At 39.5% G+C, this 24,532-nt stretch overlaps 2 protein-coding genes and 1 long non-coding RNA gene across 5 annotated transcripts; 2 read left to right on the plus strand and 1 right to left on the minus strand.

Annotated features, from left to right (window-relative positions):
* The first annotated feature begins 922 nt into the window (after positions 1 to 922).
* LOC148734417 (uncharacterized) lies at positions 923 to 4,161 on the plus strand. Its single transcript, XM_088752076.1, has 2 exons — positions 923 to 2,480; positions 2,954 to 4,161. The coding sequence occupies exons 1-2, from the start codon at positions 2,243 to 2,245 to the stop codon at positions 3,061 to 3,063; spliced, it is 348 nt and encodes a 115-aa protein (XP_088608202.1). The 5' UTR covers positions 923 to 2,242; the 3' UTR covers positions 3,064 to 4,161.
* On the minus strand, positions 4,135 to 7,921 carry LOC148734418 (uncharacterized). The gene is made up of 2 exons (XR_015998421.1): positions 7,542 to 7,921; positions 4,135 to 4,811 (listed from the first exon to the last, which is right to left on the minus strand). It is a non-coding gene; the product is annotated as an uncharacterized LOC148734418 (long non-coding RNA).
* Positions 7,922 to 8,364: 443 nt separating this feature from the next.
* LOC111322182 (uncharacterized) lies at positions 8,365 to 24,493 on the plus strand. 3 transcript variants are annotated; one of them, XR_015998327.1, is made up of 8 exons: positions 8,365 to 8,657; positions 10,335 to 10,378; positions 10,673 to 10,774; positions 11,917 to 12,036; positions 12,328 to 12,444; positions 12,724 to 12,828; positions 13,528 to 21,373; positions 21,927 to 24,493. XR_015998327.1 is itself a non-coding variant. In XM_088751798.1 (8 exons), exons 2-7 carry the CDS (start codon positions 10,339 to 10,341, stop codon positions 21,243 to 21,245), a joined length of 8,202 nt encoding a protein of 2,733 aa, XP_088607924.1. In that variant the 5' UTR covers positions 8,365 to 8,657; positions 10,335 to 10,338; the 3' UTR covers positions 21,246 to 21,255; positions 21,927 to 24,493. The 3 variants fall into 3 exon arrangements, 1 of the variants encoding a protein (XP_088607924.1); XR_015998328.1 differs by having other exon boundaries at positions 12,328 to 12,405; XM_088751798.1 differs by having other exon boundaries at positions 13,528 to 21,255.
* Positions 24,494 to 24,532: the final 39 nt, after the last annotated feature.

The raw sequence follows: 24,532 nt of genomic DNA on the forward strand, positions 1-24,532 counted from the left end.
ACAAATATCCTGATCCTGCTCTACAAGAATTAAAATTGTCAGGACCCCTCCAGTTGTAATTGCAAAAATAGCTAGCCCCTCCTCCCCTAGGACTATCAAGGCAGCTAGGTTAAAAGAAGTGAAAAATATCTTTCAAATATTTCATTTTATTGCAAAAATACCTTAACAATGCAGTTCTAGAGTTTAAAATCTAAAGATGCTTAACAAATGGTAAACACCACAGCGTACACTATTGAGTTATGGATGCACGCGGGAGGTTGCTAAGCACGAAAGAAGTGTAAGAATTTAGCTTCCATTTATTCGGGACGAATCAATGGAGGTCCCGTCTCCTGCAAGGTTAGGGGCAGGAGACGTTAATTTCCCACGCACGAGATTACTGTGTGATGGATGTCCTCCCCTGGACTTGGATCGGTGAGTTTACCGGGCCCGCATTAATTGCCGCAAGCTGTTGCGGTGTCCCTGCCTGTCGGCGAAGCTAGTAAAAATAAAAATAAAATAAAACAATCATAGCTTGCAAACCCTAACCCTATCGTGCCAAAAACTCATGGCTAGTCTATATAATTTAATTGTAAATAGCTTAGAACTTAAAACATCTCATCATTGTCATCCTTTTTGTTAGCTTTTTTATTGTTAATACTTTTGTAAATATTACACTCAGCTCGCCTTCACTGCAATCTTGTAATATCGTTTTTGAAATAAACATTATTATAGCTTGAAGAAGAATAGCTTTCCAGTCTATGCAAAGTTAGCTACTGTTCCCTATATCTTGTATGGCGGGTAGTAGAAACGTTCTACAAACTCAAACCCACATTTGTAGATGAGATGTAACAAGAAAGAGCTTTTGACCCCCCTACAGTATTCCCAACTATTTCTTATGACTCCCTACTTTAGTTCCTGAATTTATCATGACCCCCCCCCCCCCCCCCATTATTCTTGCCAGCCCTCCCTCCGCCATAAATAATGAAGGCTCCGTGAGGTTATTTTAACTTTGTTCTCACCGAATCGGATCCTCTTTCCTGGAAATCGTCACAAAATTTCTGAGGAAAATATTCGCCGCTCAATTTGAGCAGCGAAAATTATAACGGTCAACTAACAAAGGCAACAAGGTGGAAATTTTGAATCAGCGTAGGAGCCCGTTGTTGTTGTCACGCATGTCACGCAATATCAAGGAGGAAAACTGGTGTTTTTGAGAAATAGAGAATAGCCATTCAGCAGCCTAAGTATTCCTTGTGTCTCTTGACCAACGCAGAGGGAAACTCGTCATACGCATGAAAAATTGAATATTGTGATGTTGCTCTCCAGATGACCAACGAAGCAAGCGGAGGAGACGATTTATGGAAGATTCATTTCTCATTTACTGGATCCAATACAAGTGCTCTCCAAAGAAGTAACGGAAACCCTTCGAATATTTACTTCTGGGAGAGTACTTCAATTGAGGAATTTTTTTTACATTTACATTTTTAAAAAAGTATTCCTCTGGAAAGACATCGAAACTTTACGAAGCATTGTACCGGATCCAGAAGAAATTAATACGATTGTAAAACAGACAGGAACAGCTCTTGAAAAGTCGTCATAAATATGAGGGCCCGAGAAAGTCGAACTATTAAAAGAAATTAGGAAAATCCCAGATGTGAAATATAATGCTATCGAAGGAAAATGTTTTACGGTGGAGCTAATTCGAATAACGGATCAAATTGACCCAGACCATAGTTTGAGGCGCTTGTCAAGAGATTTGCGAACTTACCCTAAACTTTAACTAAGACTATCACCCGGCAGTCTGAAAGTAAAGAGAAGCAATCAACACCAGGAACGAAAACGAAATTAAGGAAAGTTTCAAATGGGAAATTTTGAAAATGAGACTAAGAACTACTTATTTTCCAAAAGAACCCTGGAGAACCGAGGAAAAGCAAAAGGCTAAAAAAGAGCTACAAGGGAATGGAAATTGCTCTATTTAGATAGATGTCGACTCTGACTTTTTCACCCCAGGTCGTGGAAAATGAGCTTCGGACAATTAATGTCCACGATAGAGAACAATATTCGATAATACACGATTCGTTCTTATAGAAACCGACCGTTTGTTGTTGTTGAGAAAACAGAGACAACCAGGGTGGCAACAGAAGTGGCGGATGTAGGTGATACGGATGTTTGCGTGACATAGAGCTATCAAGCGGAAAAGGGTCACGCGATCATCTTGTATCCGAAAAACAGAAACTGAAAAAGAGCCCCACGAGTAAAAAAAAAAATGAATTGTAGCAAGAGCTGTAAAAATGGGACTCTTGCTGACGCTGTTGCAACCGATAAAGTTACTGACACTGAAGAAAATCCAAATAGACATCATGTTGAGTTGGATGTAGCTATCAGAAAGGAGACAAAAGAATGGTGCGGTGGGGAAACCTTTTTGACGCAAGAAAGTTCGCCAAAATTTGGAATGGTCACAGAACAGGATAACAGAAAAAACCTGGTGACAAACTGCACCAAAGGTACAATCATCCTAATAACCATAGTGATAATGATAATGACAATGATGATTTTGCAAATTTGTGCAACAAAAAGTCAAGTGAATCAAGATATAAATGTCCTCATTCATGACAGTGATGAGGAATCTGCTTCTGATGAGAATGATTACTCGATTGCATCAAAAAATCAAGCAAATTTAGAAATAAATGTCTTTTCTCTGACAGTGAGGAATCAGAAAGTGACAGAAATAATCGTACACATAATAGCCAGAAACAATCAAGTAAAGTTAAATGTAAACGTGTCAGAACTTATAATGGTGATGAGGTGTCTGAGGGTGACATTAAGGTGTATTTTGCTTTATCAACAAACATAAAAGATATAAATGTGTCTTTACTGATGAGAGTGATGAGGAATGTGGTAGTGACAAGAATGATTATTCAATTCATTGCATCAAAAGATCAAGCAAATTTAGAAATACATGTGTTCTCTCTGACAGGGAGGAATCAGATGGTGGCAGAGATTATCATACACATAATAGCAAAAAACAATGAAGTAAGGTTAGAGATAAACATGGTAGAACTTATGACAGTGATGCGAGGTGTCTGATGGTGACATAAATGCACTTTCTTAACAAAAAATTAAGTAAATTTGGGTCAAAACATACCTACATTTAATTTGAAAGTAATGAATGTGTGAAAGACTTATACTGTACATGTCTACCTTTACACAGTATGCTTAAGTCTGATAGATATTTTAAGTTACAGCAAAAATATCTTACGAGTAAAGATAGAAATATGCCTGACAAAAAGAAATATGCCTGCAAAGATAGATAATACAATGAATTTAAACATGGACAGGGGTGGAACTCAGATGGAAAATGTTTACGAATCAGAGGGGGAAATATTAGATAATTCATAGTCTGAAAGAATGCATTGCAAAAAGAAAAAGCACACTTATAAAAACAGTAATGACTTCATAAAAAGTATTTCTTAATTTATATCACAATCCTTGGCTTTCACTGAAAATCTTTACATTTTAGATTAAATCCTTTTGACACAATATATATGCGTTATTATCCAAGCTTGTGCAGTCAAGAGAGTTAGACGTTAGCCTCAATCTTTTTTTCGCATTTTAATGGACTGAGACAAAGTTGAGCTACATAAAAAGGGTTTATTATATTGCAAAAAGATTCACTTTTTGAGAATCAAGAATGACTTCTTTACTTTGAGAGGCAGGAAAGAAAGCCAACTGTTTTTATAGCACAATAAAATCACAGGAGTCATTCATGTTTCCTTTGTCTTGACTGTCTTCTGCCACTTTTTGTGTCTGAATTGCTGACATAGTCCAAGAATTACAAATTATAAAATTAAATTAAATTTTTTTTTAAGAGCAGGATTGTAGTGGGCAATTCTGAACAGGCAAGATGGACCCATCTTGCCCACTTGGGTAGCCAATCAAAAAACAAGATTCGCTTCTTATTGCCCAAGGGCACTGCCAACGATAAAATATGTTGAAATACTTTTAAAGAAGTTTGAGCTGCCTCTCTTTTTGACCAAAACAGACTTCAGCTGTTTTTGTAATGGAAGAACTGTTAGCATTTTCACTGATCAGTTTTATCATGCAGTTCATTTCCTCTGCTTACAACCTGTGAGTGGTATGGAGAATTCAAGAACAAGCCACTGATTAACTTTTTATTTAAACACATGGTACGTCCCTTTGGTAGATTGACATTGCAACAGGAGGTGCAACATCTACCTATAGTCAACATTTAAGATATGTCCACAGAACCAACTGATAAACTTCAAAGAGGCCAACTTTTACTCATTGCCACTAACAAGTGGTTTATTCCTGGCCCATTTAAGTACTCTGTTAGCCAGTCATACACTATATTTATTTAGTAGTGTCAAAACAGAATTGAGGATGTTTTTTTTTTTTCTTGTCTATTATCCAAAACTTTTTTCTTCAAAGTTGTCTTGTTTTCTGCAGGACACAATGAACCAATACTCCCAACTCCAGTTCAAATATAAAGGACCAAGAGTCACCAGATAGAAGTCCATCCAATTTAAAATTTTAAGCTGTTTCCTGAAACATTATCCATATCTTGACAGACAATCCCCTCTTTCCACTATAACCACTGTTAAAGCTGTATGGGATTGTCAGTCCACTTTCACAAGTTAACAAATTGCCTTTTTCAGCCCCATTCACTGTTCATTGTTATGATCTTGATCTTCAGTGTAGGGTGCACTGTTAAAGTGAATCAGAATCAAGCCCATGATAATGAAGGATGTACCTAACCACCATCTCATGGACAGCATCTTGCCAAACAACAAGAAACCAAGCAGTGCCATTTATTCCTGTAAGAGACAAACCCTGCATCAGTGTTTGGAGACTCAACTTACGTTCAAATTATTGACTCCCACACTCCCTGTTGGTCTGAGTGAAGCTGCACTGAGTCCAAATCCTCAATGATGCTCCCAATCTGATAAAAGTTATCCCCTGCCACACCAATCTTGCACAACACAACAAACAAACAAGACAGGGAATATTATGGTAGGGCATCTTTAATGAGGAAACAAAATATCCCTGGGGGCTCAAGGAGAGTCTCTCCCTTCCTCTGGGGAAGGGAGTACACAGAAACAACTGGAACAGTCAAACAAACAATATTAAGTGATCATACTTCAACCAAATGTCATTCAACAGCTTGCTAAGCACAGTATGTAGGCCTTGGGCTAATTAAGTTATTCTCCTAGGAATATGAACCCCTGTACAGGCTGTGTTGGCCAAGAATCTTAATTCAAATATTGGTAATACTCATTCTTGAAACAAGCCTGCAAAGTAGCCTTGATATATTCATGAACCTATTCCATAACAGTTCTTCTTCTGCAGTTTTAAGGGGGTACTGCATGAATGATTAGCCAGGTTTGCCTGACTAGTTTGAAAATAAAAGGAGCCTGTAAACACAAAGTCAGTAACAACCTTGAAACCAACTCATCAGTAAGATGACATGCAGTTTCCTTAATATGTTAGCTGTATATCAATCATACTAAATGTGGAGCTATGTAGGGATAAGAAAGTGTTGCTTGCTCTTTTGCAATTCTCTCCAAAACAAGAACCATTACTAAATGGTTTCTGGTGAGGTCCAGATTTTTAGGGAAACCTTAAAGATCTAAGCCAGGGCCTTTCTACCCAGAGCTTCATGATCTCTGCAGAAAGGTTGACGATTTTGAAAAGATCTTGACCATCTTTGAGACACTCCCAGTGTCTTGGTAAGATCATGTAGTCCCTCAGTTGGTGTAGAATAATCAAAAGATGACAGTCCTTAACAATCTCAGTTAAGGTATACATTCACCTTGTCATGTCAGTCTTAAAAGTTTATTAAAAAAGAGGGGATCAACAACTTCAAGAAATTCAAATATATATTAAAAATGACCAAAGCCTTCTTCTAAAATGGACATTTATCTTATTTAAAGAGCTGGTTATTAGAATTTATATCATTTTGAATCGCATAATTGAACAAAATCTCGCATTCTGATTGGTTAACAAAGTGAGGTATTAAGCATGGAATTGCGAGTTGAAAACAAGGCTAGGTGAGATTGTTTCACATCTCATAAAACAAACAATATTATTGCTGTTTTCTGTTTCTGTTGTTGCATTGTTTCTGTTTTTTCTCTTTTTTATTTAACTATGCGATTCAAGGAAAATCCATTTTGTGACTCATGAATACTGCATTATATTGTACTTGAAAACAGATATTGCATGAATCGTGGTTTTTGCACACAATTAACATGGAATTCCTTTGTCAGGTAATGAATTTTCCTATAATATGCCATATATATATATTTTTTAATAGAATCCAAAAATTCAAAAAAAGAGAAAGTTAAGCACAAACAGCTGCAAACTGGGTCACATGCCCTTGGGTAACATACACAGAACTGACCAATCAAATTACAGGAAATGAGCTAACCGCCTCCCGGTTAGCTCAATTGGTTAGAGCGCTGGACTGTTGTGCGGGAGGTCGAGGTCGATGGTTCGAGCCCCGGCTGGACCAACACTCAAGGTCTTAAAATAACTGAGGAGAATGCGCTACCTTTCTTTAATATCAAGAAATGGATAGACATTCTAGTCTTCTCGGATAAGGATGAATAAACCACAGGTCCCGTCTCCTGCATCTATTAATTAGTTAATTTGGTTAGGCAGGGGACGTTAAAGAACCCACTCACAAGATTACTGTGATGTGGTCTGGCCTGTTTACTGGGAATTGGGGGGGAGGGGGCATCTTCAAATAAGTTTCCTTCTATTGTTTGTAAACTGCTGATGCAGTCCGGCCAAAGTCCCCCAAAAAGTGTTGTGATGCGCATTTGATCATATCCACATGTTAATTCGCACAATTTTAATTTATAAATTATTATATTATGAAACAAACAATGAATTGCAGGTTTGTCATCTTTGCTTGCAATGGTCCTCAACAGTGATTGGCACAATTACTGTGCATCATTGCTCATTTCCTAAAATGTGATTGATTTATTTTGTTCAAATGACCTTGGTAATAGGAGTGGCAAAATTTAAAACAATCACACAGCTCTTTCAGGACAACAAGACAAATACTTACAGTACAAATAAAATTTGAGGCTGTGTTAGTAACTGTTGTTGTGCCTGAAGAAGAAGATGCTCTAAGATACTTCACATTCAAGGTCCACATCAATGCATAATCAGCATTGAACAAGAAAACCAGAAGAAATGAAGAAGCTTGTGCAAGATAAACCACCTAAAAATCAGTTGGATATTTTTTTCAGATAATGCAATCCTAGTTTCGTGACACTACTCATATAACTTTAACTAGTAACACTCGTAACACCCTTAGAACACCTATTGGGTTTAGCCTTTTACACCCAAGCATTCGTATTCATCATCCCCATAATCACGAAATATGTTTTTCACAGTGCAGTTTCTCCACGAGACATCGAAGATATGTTACATCACGTAATTTAAAGTTCATATCGAGTGAAAATAGTAAAACTATATGGACTAAGCCTGTAGGGCACGGACTTTTACTCTTAAAGATAGCAAAAGCGTACAGCACACACCTTGTGTATTTCTGTTTTTCCAAACCATTACGGCCTCTTCTGTTGGAAGAATGATCGTGATCCATGACACTAGATACTCCCTTCGAAGCGAAGATTACATTTCCGGTTTAAAAGCAATGGAAAGCATTGTTTCATGGAAATATCATCATAGCATCACGATTAAGCGCGCTAAATCGTCAGAGAAGTCTATCAGCCGTAATGTTTACCGTTTCTCAGAAAAGAAGGAAGGGTTCTAAGGAGCCGTCACTGTTGCAGAACGTGATGTGATTGGCCAATTTCAACATAGGCGTCTGGAAAGGGTCTGCTGGATTGATTAGAATGGAAGGGATTACCTCGATGGATTGACGGAATATTGGAAAAATAAAAACACTTAAACGAAACACAAAGTGTACAAATCGCGCAATATGTGAAGAAATATTTCTCGATTACGTCTTCATTAGACATACGAGTATCATTTTTTTTTTCACCGGACAGAAACCATATCATAATTGTTATTGGACTGTTTTGTGGGACGAGAATGAGCGGTCTATCAAAGCAGCCGCCAAGTTGAATAAATAGAGTATTTCTATTGGTTTTGTTTGATATTAAAAAATTAATATCTCGTAAGCGATTCCAGTGAAGTAGCTTGTGACCCTAGTGACGGAAGGGGGGGGGGGGGTTTCGGGTCATCGTGATCACGACCCTTTTTCAACTTCTTCAAAGAACCCCTAAGATTGAATAAGGAAATTAATTTGATCATTCTATTCAAATAACTTTCATTTTTTCAGTCCGCTTTTAATAATGTAAAGGTGTTCAATCCAAAAGTTCCAAAGTCATCTATTTCGTTCATTTGACAATATGTTTTATTAATGCTGTGAATAGGAATGGACCCGTGCTTGTGTCGCTCCGTTGTCCATTCCTTCCTTTCCAAAAAGTTTTTCTTTGGAATATATTTATCTCACTATAAGTATACTAATTTCCGAGAATCATAGCAACAAGTTAATTACTTGAGAAAGCAAACACTTTGAAGCCCGCTACAGTATTGGAAACCTTTAAAATAATTCTTTTTACAAGAATCTAAACAGGTTTAGGATAAGACTAGCCCTCTCGGAAGTCAAATGCGTCAATGTGTTAAAGGTAAGGGAAGTACATTCGTCTTGAACTCCTCCGGCTTTACCGTTTAGCTATGGGCTTGAGAATTTACATGCAAGAAGACATTCATTTTCTCTGCGGCAGAGAAGGATCCACAAGCAGTGACTACGCTAAATTCTCACTGACCGGCAGTAACCATGGATCAACAAATTTCCCGGCTGAATGGGAAGTTATCTGTTAGGGAATTTCAGAATAGTTCTGTCTAAAATCTAGCTTCGTCTATTGCTAGTTAACCAAAAAGGCATCTGGTCTAATACAAAGACGTCGCTTCGTCACAAATATTCTCCGCCTTGCTCTAACATAGACTGCAGCATTCAGCCTGAAAGCATTCCCCCACTGAACTCATCCAAGCACGACTTTTTCGTTGCGCAACCAAAATGGCCATTTTAATCGCCTAATTCACAGAACATAGCTCATATTCTGAGCATTTTACACTTTTTCTCTATTGATATCGAGCTAGATCACCACATAGCCGCTTCTATTGCTCGTGTATGAGTATGTGTCGGTCCTTAGTTTTCAGCGGAAGCTAGCGGCACATGATGTTTCAATTTTTATGTCGTCGATTGTTCTGGATCGTACCTCTTTATTAAAGACTCGGAATTTCAATAATGAACGAAGTGTCAGTCTTAGTGCCTGAACAGCAAACCCAACATTTTCTTTCTTCCGTACTCCAGAGCTACTCAAGCGACTTTAAAACGAGTGATCAAAAATGAATTGCACCTTGAAACAGAGACGGTAACATTTAAGCATGGCATTATTCATAAATATGATGACGCGAAACTAAATATAGTCTTGGAATTGAGCATACAATTTGCAGTTAAACCTACAACGTACAAACTGGGCTCGAACCCCCTCCTATTAGCACTGTTTGTTTAATCTTTTCAAACAATAAGTGCTGTTTCTCATCAATGTTTCTTTGAATGTTTGCAATTGTGAACATTTCATTGCGTTCAACAGAGTAGATCTGGATTTAAAGATACTTTTCCAGGGGGATTTTGTTTCCAATTTTAGTCATAACGGTCTCTCGAATATGCCAGTGACATGCGTTCCCACGCAATATTTAGACGGAGTCTGAAATGTCAAACATTCTAATCTTGTTCATAGGTGGCTTGACACGCTTTGGGCGCGATTAGTGCGTACGTTTTATTTTTTATTCTGGCCTCCCAAATTCTCGGCTATCTTTTGTAGCTATATTGTTTCCCTCTCGACTTCCACTTCTAAATAAGGTTGTGGATAATTATAGACTGTGCATATCACACAATTTTACTCCAACGTATTCCAGTTTCTTCCGACAAAAATAGCAAGAAAGAAAACAATGGACCATATGAGAAGACCATGAGATCTTTACTATAGTAGGGGCGTAGCCAGGATTTTTCAAAGGGGGGGGGGGGTTATAGAGGCTACTCACCAGATTGTCATGTCGACCTCCCCGCCGTGCATGTTTTACTTAATGTTACAGTTTTGGGATGAGCAGTGAGAGTATAGTGGACAGGCCAAGATATTGTCATGGCGTTTTCACCACCTGAATATTGTAGGTTGATTGCTCAAAAGAAGGCCTATCAAGGGGGGGTCACGGGCACCCAGGAGCCCCCCTGGCTACGCCCTTGTATAAGATGCTTTACTGAGTACTTACGAAGTAATAACATTCATTTTCTCACCCAGCACCATGCCCTGGCATAAAGTGACAAGGCGGAATGATTCTAAAGGTAACTGCCGAATTTCATGATTGTTACGAGGTCAAACAGACCTAAAATGTAAAAAAAAAAAAAAAAAAAAAAACGCATTTTGTACGAAAATTTCATAAGATAATGTTCGTGTAAATCGCATACTTGCTCAGCCATTACAGAGGACGAATACAAATCTTTCACCAACGGAAGAGTGTTGGACTAGAGTTAAAATTCCAAAACGTGTACGGTAAAACCCTTTTGTTCAACCTGGCCATATTAGTCACGCACTTCTAAAAATAGCTGGTTGACAATTAAATCTGTCCACACCTTTAGAATCGGAGGGAAAAAAAGGAAGGAAAGAGCCGGGAACAGAAGAACCTACTTCGTCTGAGCCAAAAGGAGGCGCATGTGGAACGTGTGCTGATGAAGTAGGAGGTAAAGTAACGATAACAGGAAAATTCCTTGGTAGACTTAACGATACCGCAGTCCACTCATTTGAACTGATAGTTAGCTTACTTATGTGTTCATAGGGCAGGAAACCTTGAACTGCTTAGGAAGATGCTCCTTTTGTCTTGTATCCAAAGAGGATAATATTGAACCTTGTACCTTGAATCTTATTCACAAACACACCGCAACTTTTGCGTCATGCTCATGAATTTTCATTTGAGAAGAACTTTCAATCGGACAAATGATTGTATCTTTAGCTTTTTCAGTTGCATTGCGGGTCAAATATGGAGCTCCTTCCCCTTGGATGTTCGCTTTTTCCTTACATTAAATGTATGAGAACCTAGAGCATAGAGCCTTTTAATATGAAAGCAACTATATTTTTTACAAATTATATCAATAACATGTAGTTTTACTTTTATTATCTTGTTCTTACATTTGTTAGATTACCTAAGGTTTCTTTATCAACGGCTGTTTAAGATGATATTTTACAGTAAAATATCGATAGGAAAAAAATTCTTCGAACAATTCTATTACATTAGTGAAGGTGAATCTGTTCTCATTCTTTCCCCCTCTATTTTATCTATTATTTTTTTATTTTCTTATCGTATCGCATTTTCTAGATAACGAATGTTTGTAATTAGATTTAAGGAGACTGCCCCCCCTAGATTACGATAAGCCATACGCGGGCCATGACAATTGCCTCTGTGTAAATAAAAGTAGATTGTTGTTGTTGTTTTTGGTAAGGTCACAGGTGGATTAATATCTGTCTCGTATAGGGTTTGATTTTACCCCTTTACAGGTCATCCTTATGACTAGTTAGTTTTACATCACTTTCTCATTAATTTGTGCCATTAAGTGTAATAAAGAAATGAATTAATCAATAAATAGACCGCTGTAGTTTAACTCTTGCTAGCTTTATTTCATTCAAATTTACCAATTTTCCATTTATTTGTTTATTTATCGCTTTTATGATGGTGTGAGCATACCTGCTGATCTTATCAGCGGTTTGCCTCCAGGTTTAAAAAATGTTTTGAATTTCCTTTAATTATTTTTGTTCGGTTCAGCTTGGTTTTTGTTCGTTCAAGTGTGAGTCATCCAGGCATGAAGTTAGTTTTGTTTCTTGATTTCAGATGGCAATTCAAAGAGCACCGTCAAGCGAGACCAGAGAGGTCGAATCAGAACAAAACATTGGAGAGACAAGAAAGAAGGATTAAAGGGTCCATTTCGCTGCAAAGAAGGGGCTGGCGAAGGTATGTTCATATGTTTAATCAAACTGCTAGTTAAGACCTAGAAAGTTAAGACCTAGAAAGTTAAGACCTAGAAAGTTTAGCCCTTGACACGAATTTATTGCAAAAGCCAGGACTTGATCATAGACCAGCCCTATTATTAAGCAAGTTAGATAAAAGTATTCAGCTAACTTTTGGACCATCAACATGTAACAATATGAATAAGTATCTAACAATAGCTTGTTTGTTAAGAGAGGAAAATTTGAATTAGCATATCTGGGTGTTGACTACTGAATCTTGAATACGTTTTTGTAGACACCACCGCTCATCAAGGAGGGGCACGAAAGAAAACAGGATCTGGAAAGCAGTTTTCGTCTCCAATTGGAGCGACTGGTACGTCAATCGATACAATACTGCCAAAACATCCAAAAGGTAGGGGACTTATCGAAGATGTTTGGTCTGCATCTCACTGAATAAATCTCTTTAAAGGAAAAAAAAATAGTTTCGACGTTTCCTTTTGTCTTTGGACTGTCCGCGACGAAAAAGACATGATAAAATTACACAGACAAATTAATGGCAGCTGAAATCAGTGACTGTTTATTGCGTTTTCAACATCATTATGTGTGTTTACCTTCAGTACGTTTATACTATGAGAAATGTTAGACTAATGCCCAATACATTGATGAAATAAAAACCAACGGCTTTTTTCAGATCAAACTTTGAATAATCAACAAAAGAAAAGTCAAAGCGGACGCGAAAGAGGCACTTCTAAAGAACATCAGGCGGAGTCATCGCATAGGAAAGGGAAACGTTCAGGTGAATATATCGAAGATTTTAAAATGGGATCGCATGTGTGAAAGACATTTTCGATAAGACAATAGCAAATGGCTTAAGTTTGAAATTCCCAATTATTGACAAATTATAATGTGACTTGAGCTTACGGAGGTCGTAAGGAGGGTAAACCTTGTTTACTTCTTTAACCGTATTTCTTACACCTGAATTCAAAAGTTTTGTGAGGATAAAACCATATGAACTCCAAAGAAAAATATATTTACAACGTGACGTTTGTTAAGTAACATTTTCCACTTCAATGAACCGTTTGAAGAGTACTTATTCCAAAGAATGAAAGGAATTAAGTTTGGATGGTCTGAGGAAAAAGCCTACTGTTCTTAAGTTCGCGAGGATTGTCATGATAATTCTTCCATTCCACTACATTTTGCACGCTACATAACACAGTTTTCGACCGTGATAGTCGCTTTGCTACAGGAAACATGTGAATCAAGCAAGATCGATGTACATGAAATTTCTGGCTTCGGTCTTGAGCATTTTAAGAGGAAATTGATGTTATTTTCAGTCGATAAATATTACAAATGCTAGTCTAAAACATAAACAAGTTGAATTTCACCGCAATTAAGTTACGAAAAACTACGAAAGGTTTATTCAAATTGCTAGGTATGACCCTTACCTTAATCTTGCAAACAGAGTCATGCTTAAAACTCACTCCTTGCAATACAGATAGAAACCAAGCACAACAACAATGGAGACCACAATCCATGAAAAGCGATCCCTGCTTAGTACCAAATCCTACAACACAGTCACATCTACGTGGAATGTTCCCCGGAAAATGTTTTTCACTAGATCTAAAAGCATTGAAAAAGATGGATTCAATTGAGGTGGTGAATGCGTTAAATCAGAATATGCCTGGTCTTAAGTTTTTTCTAAGATCAACAGATGAAGAGCACAGTAGTGATGAATTCATCATGGATCTCACTTGTACTCTGGCAAATGCTTGTAAAGCACCGCCAGGTGAGGATACTAACAGGATTTTAACTGCGCTGAGGGGTTCAGTATTCTTAACCTCAAAGATTCCACGGTTGTTAGATCGCCTGGCTTTGAATGATCAAGACGTCCATGGACGACTTTTTCACTGGCTTATAACAGTGTTCATGAATTATCTGAGACACCTGCCTAGTTCCTATGCTTACCTACCTTACGATCAATTAAAAAGAACATTGGATCAGTCCAACAGCGTAGGTAAAGAGGAGCTACAGAGGAAATTACAGGCTTTTAAACAAGCCAGAGATGACATCGTAAGAGCCAACAGGCAAAAGCATGGAAAACACTACATCAACAATGGGGGACAAAAGCCCCCAAACAATTTTAGAAACCTACCGGTTTGCCCTACTACTAAAGAAATCAGAACCCAAGAACGCCCTTTCCTGCGAAAGAACATAACTAAGGGGAGGTATGAAGATGCCGAGCACTATCTCGATGTACAGTTTCGATTGCTTAGAGAAGATTTTCTTGAGCCTCTAAGAGAAGGAATTCACGAAATTATCCAAAACGTGCCGAGAAAAATGCGCAATCAATTAATGAGATATTATCCGGGGGCACGAATCGTCGGAAAGACGTGCACGCCGTCTGGAATTTCTTATAAAGTACAATTTGATATCTCCAGATTCAATACCCGGAGGTGGGCACACTCGAAACGGCTCATCTTTGGTTCCTTCCTTTGCCTTTCTAAAGACAACTTTGAGACCATGCTTTTCGCCACGGTTTGTAACAGAATTCCAGAGGAACTCATAACCGGAAAAATTGACATTCGATTCCTAGAAGAACAGGACACCTTTGGGATCGAAAACCGGAACTTCGATTATCAAATGGTTGAATCGCCTGCTTATTATGAAGCATATTGTCATGTTCTTAAAGGGCTGAAGGAATTAGATGAAACAACCCTGCCTTTCAAGAAATACCTAGTTGAGTGCAGCGAGGAAGTTGATCCACCAGAGTACCTGAGACGCGAGGATACCCAAGAGCCTGTGTGTTACGATCTTACTCAGGCCCTGAATGTCCCAGATGCAACGGAAGCAAAGAGAGTTCCGATCCTTCAACTTGACGCGTGGCCGCCTGTTGAGACACTTCCTCTTAACGAGTCTCAGCTCGAAGCCTTAAAAATGGCACTTTCAACTGAGTTTTCAGTAATTCAGGGTCCTCCAGGAACTGGAAAGACGTATGTCGGGGCAAAAATTGTGCGATGCCTACTTGAGAACCGAGAGGCTTGGGACCCAAATGAAGTTTCGCCAATGCTTATGGTCTGTTACACTAACCACGCGTTGGATCAGTTTTTAGTGAAAGCATTGGAGTTCCTTCCTAAGGAAGAGATCATACGTGTCGGGGGGAGATGCAAAAGTAAGCAACTAGAGGAGTGTAACCTGAAGCTTTTCACCAGCCAATACAGGAGGAACGACAGGCGAGGGGAGGTCAGAGCATTGATGGCAGACAACGTATCAGCGATGAAACATTGTAAAGAATTGCTTGCCGAAGCGGACGGTCGATTGTTAGCTTTGGACGACTTGGAAGACTTGCTGTGTCCCGAACATGTTGAACAACTGTATAATGCCATCTTCCCTCACAACGCCGCAAGAGAATCCCGACATTCAGGGAACACTTTCACACTTTGGTTATGTAGCAACGAGCTGATTAACTCCTGTAATCGGAGAACAAAGAGCACAGAGGAAGGCTCGCAAAATGAACTTGTTTTTCCAAAGAATGAAGCAGGCGAAGACGAGGGAATATTTCATGATTCTACGTTGTTAATGGCACCATTTATTGCCGATGAAGTCGGATATGATGCTGAAATGGAGGGTGCAAGTGGTCAGAGGAAAGTTTCCTTTGCCGTAACGCCGACCTCCAATGACATCGAATCAAGCCGTCCTCCAGCGGAAGAGCAGCCATCAAAACTACCAAAACATCATCCTAAACCGATGAAAAACCTTCTCTCTGATCAAAGAGATTTGCAGGCAACATCCCTCGCAAGTGCCACAAGAGAAGCACCGGAAAGTTTCGTAAGTCGAGACACCTCGCTAACAGCATCAATTGCTTTGGAAGCCAGTCCTCAAACACACTTTATAACTGAAAAGGATAACGACACTGAGACTGTTGATGAAGTTTCAGCAATTTTTGAAGAGACCATTACAGTAGAAAAGGAAGCTGATTTGATACAGTATCAAAGATGTCTGCATGGAGACGGCGATTTCCTTCCTGTTACATCAAAGACGGAAACAGGAGACGAAAGAAGTCCAGAGCTAGAGGGAAAACACGAGGAAGAGGGATGGGAAATAGTGGTTTATAAGAAAAAAAAGAAGGGAAAAGTTCGTTTCCACATGAAACAAAAAATATCTGAGAGCTCTGAGGGTGCGTTACAGGAAGAGCAAGTATTCTATGTTCCAGACGAGGGTAATACTGACCCCAAGACTTCATCAAAGAAGAAGAAAAAGAAGCAAAAGAAGAAAATCAAAAAAATTCATCTCACAGCGAATATTGATGATTTAAGAAGGAAGTTAGAAAAAGAAACAACAATGACGTATGAAGAGGCAATGAGTGTCAAGGACATTTGGTTGTTATCGCCCTCCGAACGACTTCGATTATACCTTTTCTGGGTGGAGAGCTATCGTGAGCGGTATAGAGTTGAAATCCACAAATGTGAAAGGGAGTACGAACAACTTTGCCACGAGCTAGATGTTGTCAGATTTCAAGAAGAGGAAGAGGTAATACGTCGTGCAACTGTCATTGGCATGACTACCAGTGGTGCAGCAAGGTATCACTCAGTGCTTCAGAGAGTGGCCCCTAAAATAGTTATCATCGAAGAAGCAGCCGAGGTAATGGAAGCGCACATTATTACGTCTCTCTCACACAGCACAAAACACACTATTCTTATTGGAGATCACAAGCAACTCCGTCCAAAAGCAACAGTTTACGAATTGGCCCAAAAATATAATTTGGAAATCTCACTATTCGAAAGAATGGTAATGAACTGCATGGAATGCAAACGCTTAAGTATACAGCATCGCATGCGCCCAGAGATTGCCGCACTGACGAAAAGAATTTATGAACACGAGATCATTGACCACGAATCTGTATGCAGCTTTGAAAATATCACAGGTGTATCCTGTAACCTCTTCTTCATCGATCATCGCCAACCTGAGAATTTAGAAGGTGGCTTACAGAGCTACTCCAACCCTCACGAAGCGGACTTTCTGGTAGCACTCTGCAACTACCTTTTGCTTCAAGGATACAAACAAAACCAAATTACAATTCTCACCATGTACACTGGCCAGTTGTTACTTCTTCAAGAGAAAATGCCAAGACGAATATTTGGGGGAATACGAGTATGTGCCGTTGACAATTTTCAAGGTGAAGAAAGCGACATAGTTCTACTGTCACTGGTGAGGAGCAATTCAGAACACAAAATTGGTTTTCTGAGGGAGTCGAACAGAATCTGTGTTGCATTGTCAAGAGCACGCGAAGGATTTTACTGTATTGGAAATTTCCACCTATTGAAAAGCCAGTGTAAGCTGTGGAGGGAGATATGTGATTATCTTCAAACGCAAAACTCAATCGGCGAGAATCTGCAGCTTGTTTGCAAGAGGCACAGTAATGTGTTTAATGTACAATCGGGAAGTGACTTTAACATACTTGGAGGATGCAAGAAGATTTGCGGAGACCGCCTTAATTGTGGGCATGCCTGTGAAAGCTTATGTCATGTTCACGACCCACGCCATCAGAACTTCAAGTGCTTGAAATCATGTTCCGAATCGTGTTCCAATGGACATCAGTGCCGACTTGTCTGTCATTCTCCTGTGGAATGTCCAAAATGTGTTGCACTTGTGACAAAGATAATCCCTGGATGTGGTCACGAACAACAAGTTCCTTGCGCTACTGACCCGTCAAAATGCTCTTGTCGAGCCCAATGCGAGAAACTCCTCCGATGTGGCCACAAATGCACGAATTCATGTGGAGCTATTCCATGTACTAAAAAATGTCTTGTTCAGTGCAAGAAAATCCTTCCATGCGGGCACGAAAGGTTGATGGCATGTTTTGAAAACCCCATGGAACATAGAAAATGCAACGCTAGCTGTCCAAAAGTTCTAGACTGTGGCCACCCATGTTCGATGAGATGCACCGATACCTGTCGATGTAACAGCAGCATTAAAGTTGAATTGGAGTGTGGACATCAAAAAATAATTTTATGTCGCGATAAAGAGCATCCTCAGCTATGCTCTGAGAGATGTGAAAGGGAACTGGACTGTGGACACATTTGTCAGGCTGAATGTCACGAGGATTGTGGAACGAAACGATGCGAAAGTGCTGTCTCCAAGTGCCTTCCATGTGGCCACCAACAAATAGTTCCTTGCTACATGAACCCAAAAGAGGTTTCCTGTAACGCACCCTGTGAAAGGCAGCTGAAATGCGGTCACAAGTGCTCATCTGTTTGCGGCCGACAGTGCCAAGAGGTTCAATGCCAACATTTATGCGAAACGATCTGTAAGGGAGGTCATGCATGTCAAAAACCTTGCCACTTTAACAAGCCGTGTGGTGATTGCATGGAAATGGTTAATGTGACAATTCCATCATGTAAACACAGCATTGAAATCTACTGTTACGTAGAACTAGCCACAGTGACGTGTAATAGACCTTGTGAAAGAGTACGAGCCTGTGGACATCCATGTCATGAAATTTGTGGTAAAGGATGCGAAACACGGCCGTGCAAGGAAATTGTAACCAGAACGTTACTATGTGGTCATGCAGTCCCCTTACCCTGTCGCAAGGACCCGGAAAGGTACAAATGCAAGGAAAAGATCGAGGTTTATTTATCCTGTGGACATAGTAAGGTCTTGGAGTGTTATGTTGCAAAGGCTGGAAAAGAAAAGATTTTGTGCAACGAAATCGTCCCAAAAGAACTACGCTGTAAACACGTGGTTTCTCTCCCCTGCCATAAAGGTCTCGAAGAGTACAACTGCAAGCAGAAAGTTAAAGTAGAGCTATCGTGCGGACATGCCAAGACTGTTTTCTGCTTCGTTGCTACCGGTAGCTTGCAAAGTGTTAACTGTAAGGAGAAGGTGGAACGAAAACTACCGTGTGGACATAACGAGACCCTACCGTGTTATATAAATCCTGAAGATTATTGTTGTCAAAAGGAGGTTGAAATCACCCTTCCATGTTTACATAAGAAGCTGATAGCATGTGCCAAAGTGAGCCGTGGATTACGAGACGAACCATGTGATGAAATAATGACAAGGAAATTACCTTGCAATCATGAAAAGCAAATGAAGTGCTCATCGCAGACGGAGAAAGCGTTTTGTGATGCTCCTTGCGAACGACTTCTTCCATGTAACCACCCTTGCCCGGGAAAATGTGGCGATAAATGTGTAACTTTCAAATGCGCAGTCAAAGTTGAAAAGGTACTAGCATGCGGAAAACATTGGAAAAGTTGCCGTTGCTCGGAAGATGTGTCACAGAGTACTTGTTCGAACAGCTGCACCCTTACGTTGTCCTGCGGGCACAGATGCCCTGGTAAATGTTTTGAAGATTGCAATAATTACAAGTGTTCAGTGATGATGTGGAAGCAACTCGGTTGCGTAGGAAACCATTGGAAGAAAATGGCTTGTAGTGAGGACTCTAGGACTGCAAAATGCGAGAAACAATGCAACAGAACTCTTGTTTGTGGTCATCCGTGTCCGGGGCTATGCAGTCAAGACTGTGGCGGTATGAAGTGTATCCGAAGAGTAGAAAAACGTTTCCCTTGTGGTCATGAGGAACCACTTCAGTGTTACCAGAGTGAAGGTGCAACTTGTATCAAACCCTGTCTGCGTCGAAAGAGTAGGTGCAAACATATGTGCAAAGGAGTGTGTGGTGACGACTGCTCCAAGTATCCTTGCGATGTAGTTGTGAATAAGACCCTTGCATGTGGCCATAAAATAAGGATGCTTTGTAGCCGGACTGCTGATGCCATTGAATGCCCCGTTCCGTGTGGGAAAAAACTACTCTGTGGTCACCAATGTTCTGGGGCATGTAAAGATTGTCAACCGAGAGGCTCACATGAATTATGTCAATATACATGTGGCAAATTGCTCGTATGCCTCCACCGTTGTAAGGCTTTGTGTAGCGAGCCTTGTCCTCCATGTGACAGGAATTGCAGCCGAGGGTGCCCTCATGGAAAGTGGTCCGAAAAATGTTCTAAACCGTACGAGCCGTGTAAAAAACCATGCACCTGGAGTTGTCCTCACTATCAATGTAACAATCTCTGTGGTGAAGAATGCGATCGCCCTCGCTGTAATGCACCCTGTACCAAGAAGCTCCCATGTCGTCATCCGTGTATTGGGCTGTGTGGAGAAAATTGTCCCACTCTATGCGGCATTTGCCCCTCCAAAAAGCTTTCTTCCCTATTTGGTGATAGACGTGGTGAGAAAATGGAAGTTCCCAGATGCTTACAGTTATTTGACTGTGGTCATATTGTAAAGGTTGATGAAATGGATGCGTGGGTGTTGCTTGAGTTAGGTAATGACGTACACCTCTTGCGATGTCCGAAGTGCACTACATCAATAACATTTAGCTATCGCTATGCCAACATCATCAAAAGGGTACTGACCAACATTGAAGATGTTAAAAGACAACTGCAACAGGTTGAAAATGAAGTAACTAACTCAGCCATACAGCTTGGAAAAGATCTAATTATTGAGCGGCCAAAACATGACAGAAAGAAGAAGAAGAGGGTCCAGCAAACAAAATTAGACTGCGTTCAGGCAGTTCCATGGACTTGGAATCCTTTCAATCTGCCTGATGCAAATCAGAACAGTGTCCTTAAGTCGACGTTTAGAAATCATCTGATCATCTTTCAGCAGGTAAAGAGAGCAGAACAACTGCTAAAAGGTTTTAAAGTTGGATGCGAAGTCCAACATAAGGTGGGGAATTTATCTAAAGCTACATTGGAAGATGCATTAGAAGATATCAAAGAGTACCTTGAAGACCCTCAACTGGATCTGAAATCACTCAGTCAAGTGTACGAACAAGCGAGGAAGTTCTTCCTATTTTCTAGTGTTTTAGAAGTCTATAACACTATTGTAAGGAAGAAAATCGCCCTGTCAAGTATTGGTGAAACTCGATTAAAGTTGGCATGCGATGGGTTTTCAGGGTTCATCCAGGGTGACGATGGTGCTTTAGATCTTGAACGGCTGGAAAAGATCGTTAACGCGTTACGTGCAGAGGTAAAACTCGCTCCTTTACCGCCTGAGGAAGCAAAAGTCTTCTCGAACTTCCCTGGATACCAAAGTGACATTTGGAAGTTATGTGGACAAGGTCATGTTTACTACATGACATGGATTGTGCGAGGGGGCGAAGACATACCGATTGGAAGTAAAGGATGCACAAGATGTACAAGAAGTGAGACTGGATAAAATGAATAAGGTGAGTTAAACAGAAAAAAGGAAGAAATCAGCGTTGAATCAGACCGAGACCTGTCGAACTGGCGTGGGATATGTCAAAAATCAAGCTTTCGAAGCAAGGTGATTCCTCAGAAAAAAAGGTAATCGAACATTTTTCTTTTAACCTTTCCTTAAATGTTCCCTACCGATGTCTGTTTCGAAAAATGTAATTAAAAAATAATAGGTCACAATGCTTGTTAAAGAGGTATGATGGGCCAAACTTACCCTAGTTAAGCCTGTTCTGGCACTAATCTTGCGCATCATTTCATCGGTTTATGGTACACTTGCGGTAGCTGGAAGCAAGGGTTTTCAAATTCACACTTGAAAAAAACTTGATAGGTAGAAATTCTCGAGCGTATGGATCAATTAGACCTATAACTTGTGCGAAAATCACGCAAATTTAAACGGCATCGACTCAAAACGTTCCTAGATTTGTTGCTTTAAAGGTCATCATTTGCAACCTCAAGTAACTAACTTCGTGCATGCTTTTAACTATATCTTTTTTTCTCTTCGATTAATTTTTTTTTTAATTTCTCCGATTCAAAGGGGATAATCGGTACACCAAAATGATGGAAGGAATAATCTTAATGCACCTTTGGATATTTGCAGGCAATTCTTGTTAATTGTTAATCGTAGTCCCTTATGTTCCCTCAGGTCTTTTAAAACATTGGAGAGTCCTGACTTTTGCTTGCCTACAGGGACTTTCCTGGAATCGAAACGTCCGGCTATCTACAGCTATCGACGACCCCATTCGAGAAACCAAAGAATTTGTCACGGAAAGAGCTACATGAAGTGTGTGCGAGTTATCATAAAAGGCATGGAAGATTGCCTCAGAGAGCAGCTCAGAATATGCAGTGGCTTACGCGTGAGTGAAACAGGAAAGAAACCTACTCTACCTGCTAAAAGAACTCATCCTTTCGCAGACGTATTTACTTATGCACAATTAGAAAGAACAGGATCTTTTGCGAATGAATGAGATGGCGAATAGCGAAAAACTGAATAATTAAGGGTGTGTGAATAGGTTAGCGAGTACAGATTTATCTGCGAACTTTTATTTATTAAAGTAATACGTACAACGTAGCTTTTCATAAGGCAAAGTAAACGTACCAACCTAGATAAGATTAAGATATCTGCGCAGCCAGAAAAGAGCAATTGAACAAATGTTATGCAAACTCCATGCTGGCTGGAACATTTAAAGCGAAATCATTCCTTTTCGTAAATAATGTATAAAATGAGTTACAGTAGTCTACCAAATGGTATCTGATGCGCAAAGCGCCCGATGTTTTGTTGATCCAGCCAAAATTAACGTTTAATTTACAAAGCTTACTTTCACTTCAGCGTAATTGAAGGATAGGAAATTTGGTGTGTCTTTTGAGCCATTTATGTCGTTTTCAAAACTTAATATCATCTGTCAACTGCCATGATATAGCTAATTCCGCTTTCCGTTTTCCACTCTGCGATCTATTTTTACTTAATTCCTATTTCCGAGAAAAGAAAAAAAAACCCGTTATCTAAACAGACATTGTTATCAAGTATCCAAATCTGTTTCTAACCCAGTATCAATTCACTGCGTGCATATACTTGTCTACCGAAGCAACAAAGTCTTATCTCGTTATTTTCCGGTCCCTAACTTGTTGGTAGTTTGTGCTGTGAGCGAGTGTCTACACTTCCTTGTGATTGCTTGAGGGCGAGAACGGGTAAGGAAATGTTTATATTCACCTATTTCCTAATTCCTTCGCAATGGAGGCTTGCCGAAGTTGTGCTGATCTAATTAGTTGTTATTCAGTTGAAATACTTAGGAAAATTCGCTAAACTTAAAGGGGCCGGTCATTTAAAAAAGTTTGGCCGTTGTATAGCAAAACCGCATTCTAAACCATCATGAATTTAACTAGATCATTAGTCTGAACATTTGTTTTTGTGGACAGTGTCAAGAGGGCCGACAGCTAGCAATGGAAGGACATTAATTAAATGAAAACAACTCTCTTAAAGAGAATAAGTCAGGCCCTCTTCTTGCGTAGAACCGCGGTTTGGGTTAGACCTTGTGAAAATTACTACCCTAAACGGTTTAGGACTAACAACAAGTCTTTACATAAGCATAAATTTAAAAAATAAAGATTTAAATAAATTATCCACAATTAATTTCCATGAATTTTTACGATCATGCGTGTAACGTCGACAAGATGCGATAGAAAGTTCTTAATGGATACCTCTGACTGAAAATGTTTGAAGAAAGTAAGGTAGAACGCACAGTTCAGCGGATGCAATGTCGTACTCAAACAATATCAAAGCCGCCATGTTAGTGCTTCGACGGTTCCAGCAATTCGAAATTCAAAACAAACTTGAACTACAGACAATGACAAGAGGTCATTATTCAAAAAGAAAGTGGAATCTTCAGAGTCGTAGTTTTCGGAAAGTGAAGTACAGCTGTGAGTTTGATTAATTATAATTTTCAGATTGATGTTGTGCATATTGGTGGTTAAGGATGACTTACTAACGGAAATCTGAGAACGCTAAAACCTGTCGCATTTAGAGAACCGAATTAGGTTCTCTGCACATACCAATCAAATAAACTCAAATCAATGAAGGGCGTTGTTAGCCTTCCTCACACAACAACGTATTTTCATTATGTTCGACAAGCCTTTCTCAATCGTCCGTTTTGGAATCTGACCCACACTGATTACTATTCAGTGACATTTTACAATGGGTTAATAACATGACTTGAGATTTGCAACGGCGGAGATAAATCAAAGGAAACTGTGAATAAGATGTGGATATATTACGTGTAAGTGGGTTTTGAAGATGATTAAATTCCTTTTTGCAAAAATATACATTCTACATGTGAAACATAGGCAGCCAATGGGTTAGTCTTGGATAGAGTTGAAACTACTTGGAAATGCTGGAGTGATGTTGGGTGAATGGTAAGCTGTTCACATTTTGGCTATCGGTCAGTATAAACAAAATATACCAGGGAACGGGCGAGGAATATCTTTTATTTATTTATTTTTTTTATTTGTTCTCACATTCATACTTGCTCTACGCAAAAAATTTACATAATTGAAAGAAATTATTAGAAAGAAATTTGAGTATTAGCAGCCTGGAATAACCATAGGGGCTAGCGGAGCCAGAATATTCCACAACAGTGAAACTGATCGTGGAAGATGATCGCGGGAAAACGATTGTGTGACACTCTGTCCGTTGTATTAAAGTTGACATGTTATCAAGTACGCAGTTTCTGGAGTCCAGTTGCATTCTGCAGTGTG

The sequence above is a fragment of the Stylophora pistillata genome, chromosome 3, assembly GCF_964205215.1.
Source record: "Stylophora pistillata chromosome 3, jaStyPist1.2, whole genome shotgun sequence".
NCBI classification, from domain to species: domain Eukaryota; kingdom Metazoa; phylum Cnidaria; class Anthozoa; order Scleractinia; family Pocilloporidae; genus Stylophora; species Stylophora pistillata.